This window comes from Gastrolobium bilobum, unplaced genomic scaffold (assembly GCF_033153095.1).
Source record: "Gastrolobium bilobum isolate Gb01-03AN ecotype WA unplaced genomic scaffold, APGP_CSIRO_Gbil_v1 utg28686, whole genome shotgun sequence".
Lineage (NCBI taxonomy): Eukaryota > Viridiplantae > Streptophyta > Magnoliopsida > Fabales > Fabaceae > Gastrolobium > Gastrolobium bilobum.
In genome coordinates this window covers 13042-33190 of record NW_026898668.1, presented here as the reverse complement: position 1 = coordinate 33190, position 20149 = coordinate 13042, and the positions used below count along the sequence as shown (strand labels likewise).

General features: G+C 35.3%; 2 protein-coding genes across 2 annotated transcripts; both read left to right on the top strand.

Annotated features, from left to right (window-relative positions):
- Positions 1-17058: 17058 nt before the first annotated feature.
- On the top strand, positions 17059-18003 carry LOC133318146 (uncharacterized). Its single transcript, XM_061520109.1, has one exon. It carries the CDS (start codon positions 17059-17061, stop codon positions 18001-18003), a length of 945 nt encoding a protein of 314 aa, XP_061376093.1.
- A 184-nt stretch (positions 18004-18187) lies between these two features.
- LOC133318145 (uncharacterized) lies at positions 18188-19804 on the top strand. Its single transcript, XM_061520108.1, has 4 exons — positions 18188-18929; positions 19015-19133; positions 19217-19603; positions 19694-19804. The coding sequence occupies exons 1-4, from the start codon at positions 18188-18190 to the stop codon at positions 19802-19804; spliced, it is 1359 nt and encodes a 452-aa protein (XP_061376092.1).
- The last annotated feature ends 345 nt before the right edge of the window (positions 19805-20149 follow it).

Sequence of the window (20149 nt, the reverse complement as noted above, 5' to 3'; positions counted from 1 at the left end):
GTTCGGACACCGCAGTTTGAATCGGTTGATGAACACCCCTAGGTCATGTTATGCCATCTGACCTATTTCTACCCCTAATACCCAACAATTGGAAAGAAATTGATGGTGGACTCATGGTTAGAAGATGGTACTCAATCAATCTATACTGCGAAAATGAAGAGGTTGCCATCACATTAAGCAAAACAAACGGGTAAAGGTTGTTCTCTACTTCTTTACCATTGGTCTAAATCAAAGACGACAACATGAATGTTTTACCAAGAACGAGAGCTATATTAGCTTGAGATTTCAAAGAATTTTAATGGATTATTTTTGGACAAAAAAACCCATTGGTATTCAATTAGGATTTTATAAGATTAAAAAAAAAGTCACGTGGTATTCGATTAGGATTTTAAAAGATTATTTTAGAATCCGTCCAATTCCGTTGGTATTCAATCAGGATTTTAAACAAAGAAAAAACAATATTGTGGTATTTAAAAAGGGTTCACTTTTTCTGCAGTAAGCCCAATACGACGTCGTTTTGAGACAGGAATCATGGTGGATTTGTAATTTTAATTTATTTTAGTTTATTATAGTCTTTATAATTATAATTTTTTAATCTTTCAATCCCAAAATGACGTCATTTTCGGAGTAAATGCAGATAACTTATCTGCAGTAACTGCATAAATATTTTTCTGATTTAAAAATCTAACGATTTTAATGGATTTTCTATTGGTGTAGATTTCGTGAGACTTTTTAGTGAGAAATATAAATAGGATGCTTCTCTCAAAATCTCACCATTAACCCTAGGATTTCTTGAGATTTCTCTATTGTAGTGTCTTATTCTTCCTTTGGTGGGTTAACCCTTTCAAAACTGAGTTCCGTCGTGGGAGCTTCGTCAAAGCAACAGATTTTTGAGCGATTTTCATCATAAAACAACCCAAAAACAACAAACCAACAAGATTCTAATATAATCCATTTAAAGAATAGCAGATTTTTAAGAGCTTTTAAAAGTTTAAAAAATGATTTTTCAAGATATGGGTCGCGTTTTTTCTGTGCACAAAAATGTATGATTTTTGTATTAAAAAAAACATAAAACAGTGGAAAAAACAGTGAAACTAAAACACTCAAACCAATGTTTGTTTTACATCAATGAAACAAGATCGATTTAAAGAAAGATTGAAACTTTCATAATATAAACCCTATATTTCGTAACAATACATTCATGAACGAAATTCATTCGCTATAGGAAACGATTTAAAACAAATTTTGTATCAATAGATAACTAAAATCTTGTTTTTCAAAAGCCTCAAGGTTTCAATGTATCGATTGGAAATAATTTGAGAAATTTTTTAAACTTTCATGTAATAAAACCTAGAAATTCAGATTCAAAATTTTCTTAGAATACTCAATGAAAACATGCATATGATATATGGTTAGAAAACTCTCCACGTAAAACAAAAACCCTAAGGTTTCCAAGATCAATTGCAAAAAATTTCAAACGAAAATTTATTATGAACTTTTGGTTCTATATGCAAATTTAGAATTATTTTAACAAATAAAAAAATTGGGTCTTATAATCATATATACATATTTCTTATACCAAATAAAGAAGATAATTTTCAACCCTTTGGTTAAACCCAAGAGCAGAAATGAGAAAATGCTAATGCATGGAGGACTAGTATAGTTTTAGATATGTGGAGAAATGTTGCTTAATAATTTTGAATGTTTGTTAAAAATTATATTATATTTTACTGATTGAGAAAATTATATTAGGTTTTACTTTTTTTGATTAATATCATTGCATTTCTTTGTTATTTTTTTTATTGACTCTTGTAATTTTGAATGTTTGTTAAAAATTCATATAATTTTTTAAAATCTTATAAATCCATATTGTCCTTTCAAATCTTATAAATTCTATTCAAATACTTTAAAATCCAATCTTATAAAATCTTGATTGTAAAAAAAGTCTTTAAAGTCCTTCCAAATCTAAATAGTCTTTTAAAATCTATAAGATTTTTTATCTCAAAAAAGTCTTTTAAAATCCTAATCCAATACACCCCCTTAAGATAAAACTTGTAGTTGGATTGATCTCTGCCTCCGATTATAATCTCTCGTCCATCTGGCAAAATATGATTGGTGGAATATCATCTTATAAACATGAGTCCATTATAGAAGTCCATTATCAATGGTTCTTATATTTTCTAACACACTTTGTCATACAAAAATACTTTAACCTTGAAGCATGAATATTTTATAGGTTCCATTTTTCTTATGTTGCTAGAAAAAATTATCTGCAGCAACCCATTATAACTAGTAGGGGAGCCACATTGGGTGGAGGGGATGCCTTGGCCGGAAAAATTTAAAGTGATCCTAGCCCATGGTGGGCCTTCCACTAAAAGAGTGACACTTGGAGATCTTTTTTCTCTTTTTTGTCCTATTCCTCAACTTTTCTCTCTTTTCCGGCTCACTGATTGAGATGTGCACCAGGAGCACATAATTAGAGCTCGCCTTGGCCCTAGCTTACTTTTGAAAGTAAGCCATGTTTTAAACATGACTAAATAACCTTTCACGTTTTAGTGTTTGGCACCAGCTAAATTCTTCTAGACCCTAGCTGAGTTAGGAGGTTGGCTTCGCCACTGATTATAACTATGTACTACCCTATAACTATATATTACATGTAACACAGAGTTATAATAGTAAAAAAAATTTCTTTCTGCCACATCAGACGATACTGTATAAGGAAAGAGAAAAAAAATAACTTTAATATTATAGCTATATATTATCCGCAGTACATAGTTATAATAGATTGCTAGAAATAACTTTTTCTTGTAAAGACAATAATTTCCCATATTTCATATGCTGATTAATAGTTTTTATGTTTCTTTAACAGTTTTATTAAACTTGTGGGTAGGGATGGCAAAGCAGGCTGCCCGCCCCGCCCCAGCTCGCTATAAGCTCGTCAAAAAACGGGCTAGCCCGCTAAGCCCGTGACATTTTACACTTTAAAAAAAAATAAAAAATTTAAAAAATCCAACCCGAGCGGGCTTGGTGGGGCAGGCTTGGCAAGCGACAGGTTTAAAAAACTCAACCCGTCCCACCCCGGTGAACTGAGCTCGTTTTGCCATTTCTACTTGTGGGTGTAGTAGAAGCATTCACCACTCACCACAAGACAATGCATTCAGCTTCAAAGCTGAACTATTTACAGTTGTACTAGCTTCAACAAATAAATATTAATTTTCATTTACGCCCGTGTATGGCGCCGTGAACGATTGACTATCTTAATATTTTCTCGAAATATAGGGAATGGTTCCTACCTATGTAGCACCAATACTGACACGGGACATGTGACACGATACGACACGACACTCCGACACGTTAATTCTAAAAAATGTAAGATTTCGACACGTTAGGACACGTTTTGGTATTAAATAATTTTTTTAATTTATGAAGTGTATATTATGTTTAATATTTAATAATTTAACAAAAAAATAAAACTAAACTTATAATATTCATCAATTTTGTAAAGAAACATAAGATATCCCAAATATTTATATTAAACTTAATAAATTGGTAATCGTAATCCAAAAAATCTAATAGTTGGAACTAAAAACTCAACGTAATGCAACCTTTGAACCTTTTTTGAATTTCTATAACGCGTATTGGAGTGTCGGAGTGTCAGAGAGTGTCGGATACGACACATCAGGATTTTTGAAGTGTCGGTGCTTCATAGGTTCCTACCAATCAAATAGATATTTTAGGGAAAGTAAATGATAGGAGATATAATATAAAATTATTAAAAATCCATTATTTAGCAATTTATGAGGTCAAGAGTTTGAACCTTTTGTTCTTATTTTCTATTGAAATTAAGTTTGAGTAAATGAATTTGTATAATATTCACGCTTTTTAAAGGAATTTTATAAGAGATTATTTATGAAAGAGATATAATATAAAATTTATTAATGAGTCTAGCTTTTAGGTCACATGATTATTTATTACTAAATTTCAATATAGAAATTGTAGAACTATCTGAGATGTGATCTAATTAAATAAAGATGAGAAACTAATAAGACATTATCTTAATAGACTATAGTCACTAGAAATTTATGGATCCCTTAAATAATTTCTTAGAAAAAGAAATAATGGAATTAACGATTATAATGTAATATATATATGTATGTATATATATATATTGTGATGACTTTGTATATATATATTGTGATGACTTTAGCTTTAATTTACTCATCTGACCTACAGAAGATGCACCTTTTACAAAATATTGGTGCAGATTTTTTGAGTGGGATGGGCCTACCATGTGTTTGGCTATAACCACGTTAATCTTGTAAGACAAGACATCTGCTTCATGAGTTCATGGGGTGTCTCGTTTGGTAATACGTCGGTTGGTTTGTTAAAATGTCATATTTTAAAAATAAAACTGTTAAAATATAACGTTTTAAGACTCCCTCAGTTTGCCGTATGTTAATGTTTGAACAAGAACCCGTTGTTAGAAATAATATATCCAGGACATTTCTTTATGATAGCGGATCATTATTCACGCAAAACATAACAAAATAATAATTCAATTGCAGTTTGCCATATGTTAATGTTTGAACAAGAACCCGTTGTTAGAAATAATATATCCAGGACATTTATTTATGATAGCGGATCGTTATTCCCGCAAAACATAACAAAATAATAATTCAATTGCAGTTTGCCACGTGTTATACAGATAAGGATCCACTATCAAAAAGTAGGATTTGTTATTTATGATCGCGGGTCCTTCTACAAGTCACACGTAGAAAACTGGAGCCGTGGGACCGATAACGAGTCCTATTTCATGACCGTTTAGTATTTTGTTTCAAAAATGTGAGAAGTATTTGTATGGTTCAGTCCTATGAAGTATTGACACTTCAAAAATCTTAACATGTCGTGTTTAATATTTTTCGACACTCTTTGATACTCCGACACGCGTTGTAGAAATTCAAAAAATGTTTCAAAGGTTGCGTAGTGTTGTATTTTTAGTTCCAATTATTAGATTCGTTAGATTATAATTATCATTTTATTGAGTTTAATATAAATATTTAAGATATCTTGTGTTTCTTTGCAAAATTGATGAATATTATGAGTTTAACTTCATTTTTTTATTAAATTATTAAATATTAAATATAATATACAATACATAAATTAAAAAATATTATTTAATATCAAAAAGTTTCTAACGTGTCAAAATTTAACATTTTTTAAAATTAACGTGTCAGAGTGTCGTGTCGTGTCGAGTCGTATCACGTGTCAGTATCGGTGCTACATAAGTCCAGTCCATAGAATTTGTAGTGCTTCCTTTCATATGTAGGGAGATAAAAAGAAAAAAATAGGGATAAGATAGTCAAAAAATTTTATTTATTTTTTGGTTACAGTCAAAAAAAAATTAATTGTGAGTAAGACCATGGAAAAAATTATATGGGAAGGGACCATAGGAATTTTTTCCCTAAAATGTGAAATTTAGGCGACATAAATGCCAAACAGTTTAGTCGTAGTCCTATGCTAAACAAACTACTCGCAAAGCAGCTTTTTTGGTTTACCTGTTTGCCAGCAAGTGGCAATCAGTAATCACCCTCTAAAATTTATATAAGCCTTTGTTTTAAGTTCATTTTCCTATTGTCGTTATTATTATTCTTTAGGTGGAGAAAAACTTTAGTGGCCCTCTTTGAAAATGTGGAATTTTTTTTTTCTTTACTCCTTTCTTTTCTTTTATTTATATTTTTATCTATATTTTAAATTTTTCAAAAAGGGATCACGACCACTAAGGGAACATTTGATAAAGGATTTTTTTTAGATTCCCAAGAAAGTGACATTGGAAATCTTATTTACACGCATTTGATGGAAAGATTTTGAAATTCTTTTCAAGAATCTAATTTTATCGGAATTTTGATTTATGTTTATTTTTTAAGATAAAATAGCATCCAAAAATATCATCAGGGAGAGTGGTATTCTTAGATTTTCGAGAAATGGGAAAATATTTTGGCTTCTGCATTACTAGAGTCAAACAATTTTTTTCTTCCTGCACCACTAGCGTGGTGATGACTATGATAGTTAAAATATTGATTTATTACTATAATTTTATATTTTTACAATTTTTTTCATCAAAACGATTTTAACAATATTCCAAATGAATTTATGTTTTTATGATTTTTTACGATTTTCTTACCTTATGATTTTACGTTTTACGATTTTTTATCCCCTTTTCGATTTTACGTAAAATCTTGATTTTAACTACCTTGATAATGATGCCACTAGCACCAAGTGTTTAAGCAATATTTTCTCCCCACACTAATAACGCGGTGATGACGCCACTAGCACCAACACTGCAGTTTTTAGAATCATCCTACATTTCCTATAATATTTGACAATCAACCAGACATGAAATCCAGAAACTTAAGCTAACATTCCTGATAATATTTTGTCCTACCAAATAATCTTTAGGTCACATTTTCAAAAAATTCATTTTTTCAGCATATTCTTGATAATTGTGATACTCAAGTATAAAAGAATTTCTCATTTACCGAATGTCCCTAAAAATTTTCTCCTTTAGGTGCCAAGAAAATTTGCAGAGTTGTCAAACCTGTGGCTGTGAGTAAATTTTGCTTCCACGCTTTTCAGAAAATATTTATCAAAGAAAGTTATCTGAATAACTTCCAAAATAATTGAGATTTCCCAATACTCCAGATTTAAGTCGCAAAAGTCACACCTGGTCAGTGGTCACCGCATCCTATGGCCTTCTAAATCTTCAAGAGCTATAAAATCCACCTCCCAACCTTTATATGGTCATATTCTCCAAAGGGGGGAGGTTTTCCTTTTCTCAACTCTGAAAACCCTTAGCCATTTGGATGTGCAATCAGCACATCCTCTATCGGTTGCTATTCCTCTCTTGGTTATTGGGAGGCTTATGATTATTTGGTTCGGAATCTACTATAGTTCTCAAATGGCCAATTTCCTAATTTCCCATTAAGCCTTTGCTAAGTAAAATTTCCTCAAATTGCCTACTTTGCCAGAAGTTCCTCTCTTTACAAAAGTATATAATTTTATTTTAATAATGAAATTTAAAAAATATATATAATTTCACCCCAAGAAAAACTTCTGTACTGTTGAGTTTATGAAATTAGTTTATACTTAGTGCCGGCGTTAATCGTAATAATGTGTAATGCGAATATGTCTTGGGAAAACTCGGTTCCCTTAAGCTCGGCTAAACAGCCCTTGTGCGGAAGTCAATCAACAAGATCCTGATCTCGGATCTCGGCAATACCTCGGCCTGAACTTAACCAGGTCGGGTAGCGCGGCGGAAAATCAAAATGAAAACAGGAGAGAGAGAGAAGAAGAACACAACCAGATTTAACGTGGGAAAACCTTCTCCTATGAAGAAGTAAAAAACCCACGGGACCTAGTCCAGATCTGAAATCCACTATGGAAATAATGGTTACAACGAATCAAATACACCAATGTGGTAGTTAACTCAACCTCTCCAACAATGGTGATAATCAAACTACCCTAGAGATGTTTCACTCAAACTCTCTCTAGAGATCTCTCAAATGCAAAGCATAAAGCTTTTGCTCAAACAATCAAACAATTTTTCTCTCAAATTTGTTCTCTCAAATCTGACCTTGCCTCCACCCACAACTAATGAGTATATATAGAGGAAGTGGAAATTAGGGTTAGGGTTTTTAGGAAACCCCTCAAATGGGCTTGGACTTAGTATTGAAGGAGGAAGCCCAACAAATCTCCCCCTCCGACTTCAATGCGTCGGCTTCAGCATCAACCCGGCTCCTTCACAACAGTCTTCAAATTTTCTTGCTGGAACCAGCTTTGTCATCATGTCGGACCAATTTTGGTCAGTGTGCACCTTGACGAGTTCGAGCTCTCCACCTTCCACCACATCCCGGATCCAGTGATACCTCACATCAATATGCTTAGTGCGGGAGTGATAGGTTGAATTCTTCGCAAGATGGATTGCGCTTTGATTGTCACAACCCATCTCGTACTTGTCTTGATCATGGCCGAGTTCCATGAGGAACTTCTTCATCCACAGCATCTCTTTGCTTGCCTCAGTAGCGGCAATGTACTCAGCCTCAGTTGTCGATAGTGCAACACATTTCTGAAGTCTTGATTGCCAAGAGATAGCTCCTCCGGCAAATCTCATCAAATATCCTGTAGTCGACTTCCTCGAGTCGGCGTCTCCCCCTAAATCAGAATACGAGTATCCTTGCAACTCGGCTTTACCTTCTCCAAATCGGAGACATAAGTCGGTCGTACCTCGGAGGTACTTGAAGATCCACTTCACTGCTTCCCAGTGCTCTTTGCCGGGGTTTGACAAATACCGGCTTACCATTCCAACAGCATACGCCAAGTCGGGTCTAGTGCAAACCATTGCATACATCAAGCTTCCGACGACGGATTGGTAAGGGACCTTCATCATCTCATCTTTGTCTTCATCAGATCTCGGACATTGCTTTTGGTTCAGCTTTATGTGTCCGGCTAGGGGGGTGCTCACTGTTTTGGCTTTGTCCATGCTGAATCTCTTCAAAATCTTCTCAATATATTTCTCTTGACTCAGCCATAGTAGCTTTTTCTGTCTATCTCGGATAATCTTTATTCCGAGAATCTGCTTTGCAGGGCCGAGGTCCTTCATTGCGAAGGACGAGCTCAACGCCTTTTTCAGGGCGGCTATCCTCGATTTATCTTTCCCTACAATAAGCATGTCGTCAACATATAACAACAAAATCAGAAAATCTCCGGCCTCATACCTCTTCACAAATACGCAGTGGTCGGCATCTGTCTTTTCAAACTTATGATCAGTCATGAATGATTCAAACTTCTTGTACCACTGCCGAGGTGCTTGCTTTAAGCCATATAGGCTCTTTTTCAAACGACATACCAAGTCTTCTTGGTCTGGAGCTTGGAATCCTTCAGGTTGCTCCATATATATCTCTTCTTCTAAATCACCGTGAAGAAATGCCGTCTTCACATCCATTTGTTCTACCTCGAGGTCCATTGAAGCCGCCATGGCTAACACGGTTCGGACCGAGGTCATTTTCACCACAGGAGAAAAAATCTCCTCAAAATCAACTTCTTTCTTCTGATTGCAGCCTTTCACTACAATCCGGGCTTTGTATCTCGGCTTTTGCCCGTTCTCTTCATTCTTAATCTTGTAGACCCATTTGTTTTTCAGAGCTCGTCTTCCTTTTGGCAACTCAGTCAGCTCATAAGTTTGATTCTCGTGCAGAGACTTCATCTCGTCTTGCATTGTCTTTTCCCATTCTTCTTTCTCTGAGCTCATCATAGCCTCATCATAACTCTGAGGCTCACCGTCTTCAGCAACAACGGTGTATTCATCAGATGGGTATCTCGTAGAGGGTCTTCTTTCTCGAGTTGGATATTTCGGTTGTTCTTCAGCTTGAGAACCCGGTTCATCATTCTCATCCCGGATCTCATCATCAACTCGGACCTCAATGTCTTGGTCATCTTCAGCTTGTTGCTGATCATCATTTTCTTGATTTTCTCCCCCTGCTTCAGCTCGGACAGGAGGGATGGGTTCTTCATGTCTGACAGTAACCGGGACTTTGGGCTTCGAGATGTCATGAATGTTCTCATGCTCATGAAAGATCACATCTCGGCTTCTCACGGTCTTCTTATTGATTGGATCCCAAAGTCGGAACCCAAACTCACATCCCGGCGAACCAAGATAAATGCATTCTTTGGTCTTTGCATCAAGTTTGACCCTTTCATCTTTAGGGATATGCACGAAAGCTCGGCATCCAAACACTTTCAGTTGATTATAGGCCGCTTTCCGACCTGTCCAGACTTCTTCTAGAATTTCTCCTTCAAGTGGCCGTGATGGTGAGAGGTTGATCAAGTCAACAACAGTTTTGACGGCTTCTCCCCAGAATGATTTTGGTAACCCGGCATTGGATATCATGCTTCGTACCTTCTCTTCAATTGTTCTGTTCATCCTCTCAGCCAGTCCATTCAGCTGAGGTGTCTTGGGGGGCGTCTTCTCAAGTCGAATCCCAGCCGCTCTGCAGTATGCATCAAATGGGCCGCAATACTCACCACCATTATCAGATCGGATCACCTTCAATTTCTTGCCAGTCTCCCTTTCAACCATAGCATGGAATTCTTTAAAGGATTGGAGTACCTGGTCTTTAGTCTTCAACAAATATACCCACACTTTGCGGGAATGGTCATCAATAAATGAAACAAAATACTGAGCTCCTCCAAGAGATTTCTCCGACATGGAGCAAACATCAGTATGGACGAGGTCAAGAATATTCCTTCGTCTTCTTGGTTGATCCGGTCTCGCAAAGGAAACCCGGTGCTGTTTTCCAGCTAGGCAGTGCGTGCAACTCTCCAACGCTTGGCCTTTCAACCCGGTCAATAATCCTTTCTTGTTCAGGATATGTAGCCCTTTCTCGCTCATGTGGCCGAGGCGCTTGTGCCATAGCTCCAAGCTAGGTTCATCTCGAACAGAATTGGCTTCTTCGCCATTGATTTTTCCTTGCATCACGTACAAGGAGCCTTCCTTCTTACCTCGGGCCACGACCAAGTTTCCCTTGGCCAGCTTCCATCTCACACTACCGAAGTAGTTCACTAACCCGGCATCATCAAGTTTGCCTACCGAGATTAGGTTCAAACGCATGTCAGGAACATGCCTCACATCTTTCAACACAAGTCGGCATCCGACATCCGTGGTCAGAGTTACATCACCGACACCAACAATCTTGCTGGTCACTTGATTTCCCACCTTCACGACTCCAAAATCACCACCTCGATAAGAGGAGAAAAAACCTTTGTGTGGAGTAACGTGGAAGGAGGCACCAGAGTCAATAATCCAGGTGCAGTCATCATATGCAACATTCAAATAATTATCCTCTCCAAGGAGGAATATCTCGGCATCCGAGTTGGCAGCCACCGCAGTGGTGCTCTTGTCTTCCCTCTTCTTGGGAATAATCTGATCCGGCTTCACAGAGTCGTTCTTCTCATCATTCTGTAGGGTCCAGCAGTCTGGCTTCTTATGACCTGTCTTTCCACAGTAAAAGCACTTCAACTCATATTTCGGCTTTGACCGACCTCTGGACTTGTCTCGTTTGTCACGACCTCTACCTCGGCTTTTGCTTCTACCGCGGGAGTCGGATTTCCCTTTATTCTCAGCAACGTTGGTCTCAGACGTACTCGAAGTACCTCGTTCTCTTCTCCTGGATTCTTCGCCCAGGAGGCTGTCTGTCACGACATCCATCTTCAATTTTCCATCTGGAGTCGAGTTATTCAGGGTCACCACCAGAGTATCCCAGCTTTCTGGCAGCGAGCTCAATAGCAGCAATGCCTGCAATTCTTCATCAATTTTCATATCAGCCTTTGATAGCTGATTCACAATACCTTTGTAGGTGTTCAATCATGCTCATGTCGTCCTTGTATTCAAGCTTAACAAGTCGGCGAACCAGGTGTGCTTTGTTCCTGGGAGTCTTCTTCTGAATCATGGACTCTAATTTCGTCCACAACTCATACGCGTTCGTGAATTCGGACACGTGCTCAAAGAGGCTTTTATCAATATATTTCCTGATCGTGGCTACCGCCTTCCGACTCAGGATCTCCCACTCCTTATCTGTCTTGCCTGCTGGTCTCTCATCAAGGATAATGGGCTCATGCAAATCTTTGCAGTAGAGATGATCTTCCATCATCGGTCTCCAATATGTGAAATTGTCTGCGGTCAACTTGAACATATCTCCATCATGAGTTATGCCACTAGTCTCCATCTCGTCTCCCTCAGAACCCGTCGAACTCGGGCTCTGATACCACTGTTGGGAAAACTCGGTTCCCTCAAGCTCGGCTAAACAACCTTTGTGCGGAAGTCAATCAACAAGATCCTGATCTCGGATCTCGGCAATACCTCGGCCTGAACTTCATCAGGTCGGGTAGCGCAGCGGAAAATCAAAACGAAAACAGGAGAGAGAGAAGAAGAACACAACCAGATTTAACGTGGGAAAACCTTCTCCTATGAAGAAGTAAAAAACCCACAGGACCTAGTCCAGATCAGAAATCCACTATGGAAATAATGGTTACAACGAATCAAATACACCAATGTGGTGGTTAACTCAACCTCTCCAACAATGGTGATAATCAAACTACCCTAGAGATGTTTCACTCAAACTCTCTCTAGAGATCTCTCAAATGCAAAACATAAAGCTTTTGCTCAAACAATCAAACAATTTTTCTCTCAAATTTGTTCTCTCAAATCTGACCTTGCCTCCACCCACAACTAATGAGTATATATAGAGGAGGTGAAAATTAGGGTTAGGGTTTTTAGGAAACCCCTCAAATGGGCTTGAGCTTAATATTGAAGGAGGAAGCCTAACAATATGGTGATGATAATAAAAATGATTATAACCATGAAATGGGACGAGTCAATGAGGCAATGGTCATAATCGGGAGAATTGACTTGAGGGATTGCATATAGAATTTGCATCCTAGTGGAGCGGATATATTGACCACAGACCAAGCTGAATTTTCAAGATTTTTGTGCTTGTTTCTTCGATACAAATATTCATACGTAGCGGCTCCTTTTCGGGTAAATGGGTAATCACTGAAAAACTCGAACAATTGATCATTGAAGGTGGTTTTATTTGGTGCACTCGCGGTTAAGAAATTCTATCAATTCAACCAAAAAGTTTTCAAGTGAATGTGAAATTAATAATTTCATATTGTATTTTTTTATCAACTGTAGAGAAGAGATTTCGACACAAATAATTTTGAATATATCTGCTGTATATCAAGTTCATAATTCATCATGGTGAATTCTACTTTTTTTTTTTTTTTTTATAAAAAACAATGTTTATACCATCTTCAACGAGTTGCTATTCTCATTCCTCTACTATTTTTAACTCTTTAGGCTTCAAAAATCAAATTGTTTGGTGATTGAGCAAATTCAATAACTACCATGGATAATAATTAATGAGCAATTACCGAGTCTACAGTGTAAATATACACATGAGATAACAAAAAAAAAAGTGTGTAGATCAGATAACATAAGCTTGTGCATAAACAAAATGAAATTGGTGTTCCTAAATGTATGAGGAGCAAAATGTATTTAGGAATGAGGAACAATTACTAATATAGCAAAATGTGATTACAATAAAAGAAACTTATTTTTCGTTTTTCTTTACTTAAATGCTTAAACAACTAAATCAGAGTCACAAAGATGAGCTGAAATGAAATTTAATGAAGGCTGATTGGAATGTACGTTTCCAAATTCCTATTCCAGTACTTAATTTGAATACCCTGAAACAACAAGAAGCTGTGACTCAGATTCACCTAATGGTTGATGCAGATTCCTCTCACACCAAACTTGTTCCTTAGTACTCAATGAACAGATTCCTATCGTACAAGAAAAAATCTTATTAGTGTCGCAAATTTCGTCACTACATATGAAATTTCGTCACAAACTCCTGAGTCGCAAATTTATTTGTGACGAAATTTGATTATTTGTGTCGAAAATTGTCATTTGTGACAAAATTTGTGACGAAAATTTTTGTCACAAATAAACTTTTTTCTTGTATACATTAAAAACCTAGAACCAAATCACTTTCAAGAATCCTTATGCACGTGAGAATATGTTGTTATCTCTTCCTATAGCAACTCGTGTGGGAAGTATTTCTTCTACTCTTCTTTTGTTTGCAGACTTGGCTTTTTATTAATGCTTTATCCCTGTGATTGGGCTTATTCTCTTGGGCTTGTCCTTAATTCCTCTTCAAGCTTTCTTCCTTAATTGGTTCCTGCATTTTAGTCCAACAAATTAAGTTAAAAGTCAGGAAACAGTCTTTCTTGAGTAAATATATTTTGCTCCTAGATTAGCCCAAAATACATGATAATTTGCTCCAGCCAGCAGATTGAGAAGAGAAGTAGCTTGTTGTGAAAAATTAGTGTAAAAATTTACATTTTTACAAAGTGATATGTGTTAAAGTGCAAGTAAAAATTCTCCTTAGTAAAAACTCCATATAAAAACATAAAAACAATATAAATGCAGGTTTATACGTTTTTACTTAAACAAAAAAAAACTAAACATGATCTTATACAAAAATAAAATAAAAAATGAACTAGTTCAACTTTTAATCTATGACCCATTTTTTATTTTAAAAAAAAAAATTCTGTTTCCCTAAATCAAAATGCATAATGAAAAAAAAAAAAAACTCTCGCGCGAGGTCACTTTTTTAGAGAAAGAAAAGGGTGAAGTCATTGGTGAAAAGTTTGAGTACCAAGCTGAAGTGGATTTTGAATCGATCTATTACATTTTATTGCAAATGAACTTGTTGTTAGTCCCGATGGTACTCAAGAAGGGGGGTTGAATTGAGTAGTAGCACCTATCTCTCTTTGTTATTTTTATTCAAATATTTTTTTAATATAATTTTTTAATTTTTGCTAATAAAAGGAAATCACAAGAATGATGCACAAATAAAAAAAACACAATAATTTCTACGTGGAAAAACCTCTTAGGCTCAATAGGAGTAAAAAACCGCGACCCACTTGGGTTTCAATCCAATGGGATTTTAAAAAAACACTTCACTAATTTCAATGAGCCAAAATACTCAAGTACAAGTAGATCCTAATCTACTCTTGAGGCACACTACTTTGATTCAACACTTTAAATCAAAGTTTACACTTATCCACCGATAAGCCCACACCTATTGTTACTACCAACAATAGCAACTCTTCACACACGGAGAAAAATCAACTTAAAATGAACCACCTTACTAATGTTTCTAGAAAAGCTAAAAGGTGACGATGAAGCACTTAAAACCTAAGCTTGTCAAAAAGTTAATAAAGAACACAAGTCTTAGGCTAAAAATTTAGATCTCATTTGCTGCTTCACTTTAAGACTATTGGAGCATGGGTATATATATATATATATATATATAGTAAAAATTCTTCATAAAATTTTGCTCCCATGATAATGCTATTTAGACTTTATCCTCATCTCTTAATTTCAAATTTTGATTCTGCTCTTTATCTTCAATTGACTGCAACAACTTCAAGCTTTATCTTATCTTCAGATTTGGAATTTCAACAACCTTTTGATATGTTGTAACCACCCAACAAAAATCATCCTGTTTTTCGATCAACAAATAAGGTTGTTAGGATTTGTAATTTAATTATATCAACTGTATCATCATTAAAATATTTTAAAGCGTAGGGTGCAGCACTTGTTATAGGAGTAAGAAAATAAGACATACAACTAATGCAAGATGATGTGTTTGTTTTAATCAACTAATATAATTTAGTAGTTGTTAAGCTTTATTCTTTTAATATTTTGAAACTTGATTATAGGAGCTGTTAAACTTTTTTTGTGTTTTTAAACCTATGACTTATATAATTATGTGACTTATACCTTTTAAATATGAAGTTGTTTATTGAATTTTGAATAGTGACTTATGTGATATATATATATATATATATATATATATATATATATATAGGTAAAATTATTTCTACAGCCGCTTTACGTACAACAACGATATGTGTATGGTTATGATCCACATTTAATGCTTTCAAATATATATATGATAAGTATTTGATTGCTGCACGTACATCAACTGCAGAAATATAAATCTCATATATATATATATATATATATAATTTTGTATTTTGATCTAAAGTAATAGAAATTTTATATATCTATCATCTCCTTTCACTTTTACGTAAAAAGTTGATTTTCAAAAGGGATTTATTAATCTCCTTTAATAGAAGATAGCTTGCATTATGTCATGGAAATAAATTATGCGGGTCCCATCATTTTTTAAAAATAAAAAAATAAAAAAAGAATTGGCATAATTTTTTATGCCTCACTAGTATAAGATAATTGTCTTATGTAAAAGGAGATAATTTAAACCCTTTTCACAATTGGTAGCAATTGTGTCAATTTGTGCAATAAACCCATAAAAATAATAGTCAAACCATAGTTGTCAATAGCGGTGGGTAGCGGCGGCCGGCCGCCACAATCTGCGACGCGACGCCGGTAGCGGAGGTGGCGGCGTAGCGTAGCAATTCTCACAGTCGAAGAAGATGAACGCTACAGGACGCTACGGGAAGGAGAAGACCTATTTTTTTTTAATTTGATGTTTCAAACCAAACAGCGTCGTTTTCCTTTGCATTGGGGGGTATTTTTGTCAAGAGAAAAAGTTTATTATTAAGTTATACATAAAGGACCCATTATCACCACATAACACGCGGGAAAGAAGAAAGAAAACGTGGCAGGGTGGCACCAAAGGAGGAGAACGATGGAGTTGCAGTAGCAGCCAAGGTGTTTCTTTTTTTCTGTTCCTTCCTTCTTCCACTCTTCTCCGGCAAGAGAGCTTCTATTTTCTGGTAAGTTCTCAATATTTTGTGGCTTCTTTGTTCCTTCCTCTTTCCTCCTTCCACTCTTCACTCTTCACTCTTTCTTTTATCTTCACTACCCATTCTTCTTCTTTGATGGAGGCTTCTTCTTTCTTTTTCTTTTTTACTTATTTTTTGCTTATTTTTTTTTGGGTACTTCTGGTTTTATTTTTACTTATTCTTTCTTGTAATTTTTTTTGGTAAACTTTCTTTCTTGTATTTTCGGTAAGGTGCCACTTATGGTTTTATTTATTTTGCTTATTTTTTTTTTGGGTAGGCTACTGCAGTTTTTTTTTAATATATGATGCAGTTTTTTTTTTATTTTTGTATATATAAATACTGGGTATATAAAACCAGAACATATTTATATGCAGCTATTTTATTTTTGTATATATAAATACGTTGCAGTTTTTTTTTTTTTTTAATTTTTGGTAAGCAATACATTGCAGTTTTTAATATATATGCATCACTCATATTTATATACCCAGTATTTAACTGGTAAGAGTTACAGTTTTTAATATATATGCATCACTCAAGTTAACAAATACGTTGCAGTTTTTTTATTTTTGTATATATAAATACGTTGCAGTTTTTTTTTTAATTTTTGGTAAGCAATACGTTGCAGTTTTTAATATATGTTTATTTTTGTGTATAAATCCAGTTAACTCCATGGCTAGTGCATCTTCTGTTGATGCATCACCTTCGGTTCCACAACAGAACACTGCACCTTGTGGTTTGTTTAAACCCACTGGAGATAACATTGATATTGCATGGCAATGGAATAGCTTGAAGGACCCCAATAACAGGAGATTCGTAACTTGTGATTATTGCCTGCAAACTACAAATGGAGGAATAACTAGAGCCAAAAGACATCAGATTGGTTTGAGAGGAGATGTTCAGGCATGTAGAAAAATTCCAGCTGATGTTAAAAAAATACTGAAGGATGCATATATGCTGAAACAAGCTGAAAAAGATGCTAATATGGTTGATCTTGATGTCAATCAAGATGATGATGTAGAAGAGCTGGTTGAAATTCATAATATCAAAACTGGAAAAAGAAAAAGAGCTGGAAGTGATGTCTCTACCCCTGCTACAAAGGCTGTGAAAGGTCCTTTAGATTTGCATTTTTTTAAAAGGCCTAGCATAAAGTTGGACAAAAAGCAAACAAGCATAAATAATGCTTGTGACAAAGAGGCAATGGCAAGAACCATTCAGTATATAGAAAGATTTTTGTGTACAAATGGATTACCATTTAATGTTGTACGCTCAAGAAGCTTTAAGCTAATGATTGAGGCTGTTGGAAACTATGGTCCACACTTGAAGCCACCAAGCTACCATGAGTGCAGAGTTCCTCTTCTTAAAAAAGAGATGGAGTATACAAAAGAGTTATTAAAGGATCATGAGGTACAACGAGCCACTTATGGATGTTCGATTATGTCGGATGGGTGGACGGATAGAAAGAATAGGACCTTGATTAATTTCTTGGTCAATTGTCCATCAGGGACCATGTTCATGAAGAGTGTTGATGCTTCATCTTATGTTAAGACTGGGGAAAAAATATTTGAGCTTTTGAACACGTTTGTTGAAGAGATTGGAGAAAAGAATGTTATTTAAGTTGTGACAGATAACAGAAGTAATTACATTTTAGCTGGTAAGAGTAAGACATCAAACTTGTTAATTTGTTAAATTGTTTTCAATTGTTGTTAATTTGTTCTTGATTATTTTTTTAGGAAAGTATTTGCAAGCCAAGCGGCCAAATTTGTTTTGGACCCCATGCACAACACATTGTTTGGATTTAATGTTGGAAGACATTGGAAAGATTGAGAGGGTTAAGAGAGCCATTGGAAAAGGCATAAAACTTGTAGGTTTCATATACAACCATTCATTGGCTTTGAACACAATGAGAAGGTTTACAAATAAGACCGAATTGGTTAGGCATGGAGTCACAAGGTTTGCTACGACATTCCTTACATTGCAAAGGTTGCACAAACAAAGAAAAAACCTTAGGAACATGTTCATTTCTGAGGATTGGGAGAATTCCAAGGCATCCAAAGACCCCAAGGGGAAAGTGGCAAGAAGGACTGTACTTATGCCTGCCTTTTGGAATGATGTTTTTTTCTCACTTAAGGTTATGGGGCCTCTTGTGCGTGTGCTTAGACTTGTTGACAATGAGAAAAAACTTGCAATGGGCTATATTTATGAGGCAATGGATAGGGCCAAGGAGGCAATTCAAAAATCATTCGGTGGAGATGAACAAAAGTACAAAGACATATTTGCTATCATTGATACAAGATGGGAATGCCAACTTCATCATCTTTTGCATGCAGCGGGCCATTATCTAAATCCTGAATTCTTTTATGGCAATGATTCAATTGGAAATGATAGAGAAGTGATGGTTGGCCTTTTCAAATGCATTGAGAGGCTAAGTGCAAATGAGGCAGAAAATGATACAATTACAATGCAATTAGAATCATATAGGACTGCTGAAGGCCTCTTTGGTATCAAATCAGCAATAAGGCAAATGACTTTATTAGCTCCAAGTTAGTAAACATGAATTTCAAGTTATTAATTATATAGGACTGATATTGTTATTAATTATTAATGCTAAGTTTTTTGGCATTATAGCTCAATGGTGGAAGTTGTATGGCTCTCAAACTCCAAATTTGAGAGACTTTGCCATTAAGGTGTTGAGTTTGACTTGTAGCTCATCCGGGTGTGAGCGCAATTGGAGTACTTTTGAACACGTAATATTTTCCATATAGTTAAATTTGATGTATGGCTTATGAAGCGAAGAAACTAATATTTTTTATTGTTAATTATGAAATAGATTCATTCCAAAAAGAGAAGTAGGCTTGAGCATCAAAAGTTGCAAGATTTGGTTTTTATTAAGTACAATCAAGCTCTTAAACATCGCTATGACAGTCATGATGTGATTGATCTCATCATCCTAAAAGACATTGATGATAGCAATGAGTGGTTGGTGGGAGAAGTGGGTGAAGATAATGCTGAAGATGAGAATATTTTTTATGATGATACTTTGACTTTGGGAGTTGTTGCTGATGCAAGTGGGATTGGAGAGCCTCTGACATACACAAGGCTACAGACAAGAGGAACAAGAATGGTTAACCAAGTTGTACCTTCAGTTTTAAGTGAAGATGAGGAAGAGCAAATCTATAAGCTTAGTTCAAGTGAAGATGGGATTGAGGGAGAAGATGTTTTGGAATTTGATGGAGAATCCGGAGATGATGATTTTCTTCATTAGTTCATTTGTGTTTTATCTGACTATATCATTTTGCCAGTATAGCTTGTGCACTTTTTTGGATGCAAGCTTGTGCACTTTTTTGGATGCAAGTTTGTGCATTTTTTTGGATACAAGTTTGTGCAGTTTTTTGGATACAAGTTTGTGAACTTTTAATGTAAAGAACCCTTTCTGCACTTTTAATATAATGAATTGTTTCTTGAATGTTATTGATTGTTTCACATACAGTTCAGTTCCAGCTCACAAAGCATTCTAAAGGCTGATGTTAATATTCACATTTACAACAACAAAAAAAAAAAAATTAATATGCCATAGTCCCTTCCTTCCCTTTTACGTGCTGTGCAGCTGATTAAATGCCTATGCCACTCTCCTTCACTTGTAGGTTGTGCAATGCCTACATACAAACAGCCACGCAATCACAATATGATATGCAATAAGTACACAAAACAATATGCATGACATATATAACTAGAGCATGGGTGGACTAATAGTTGAGCATTT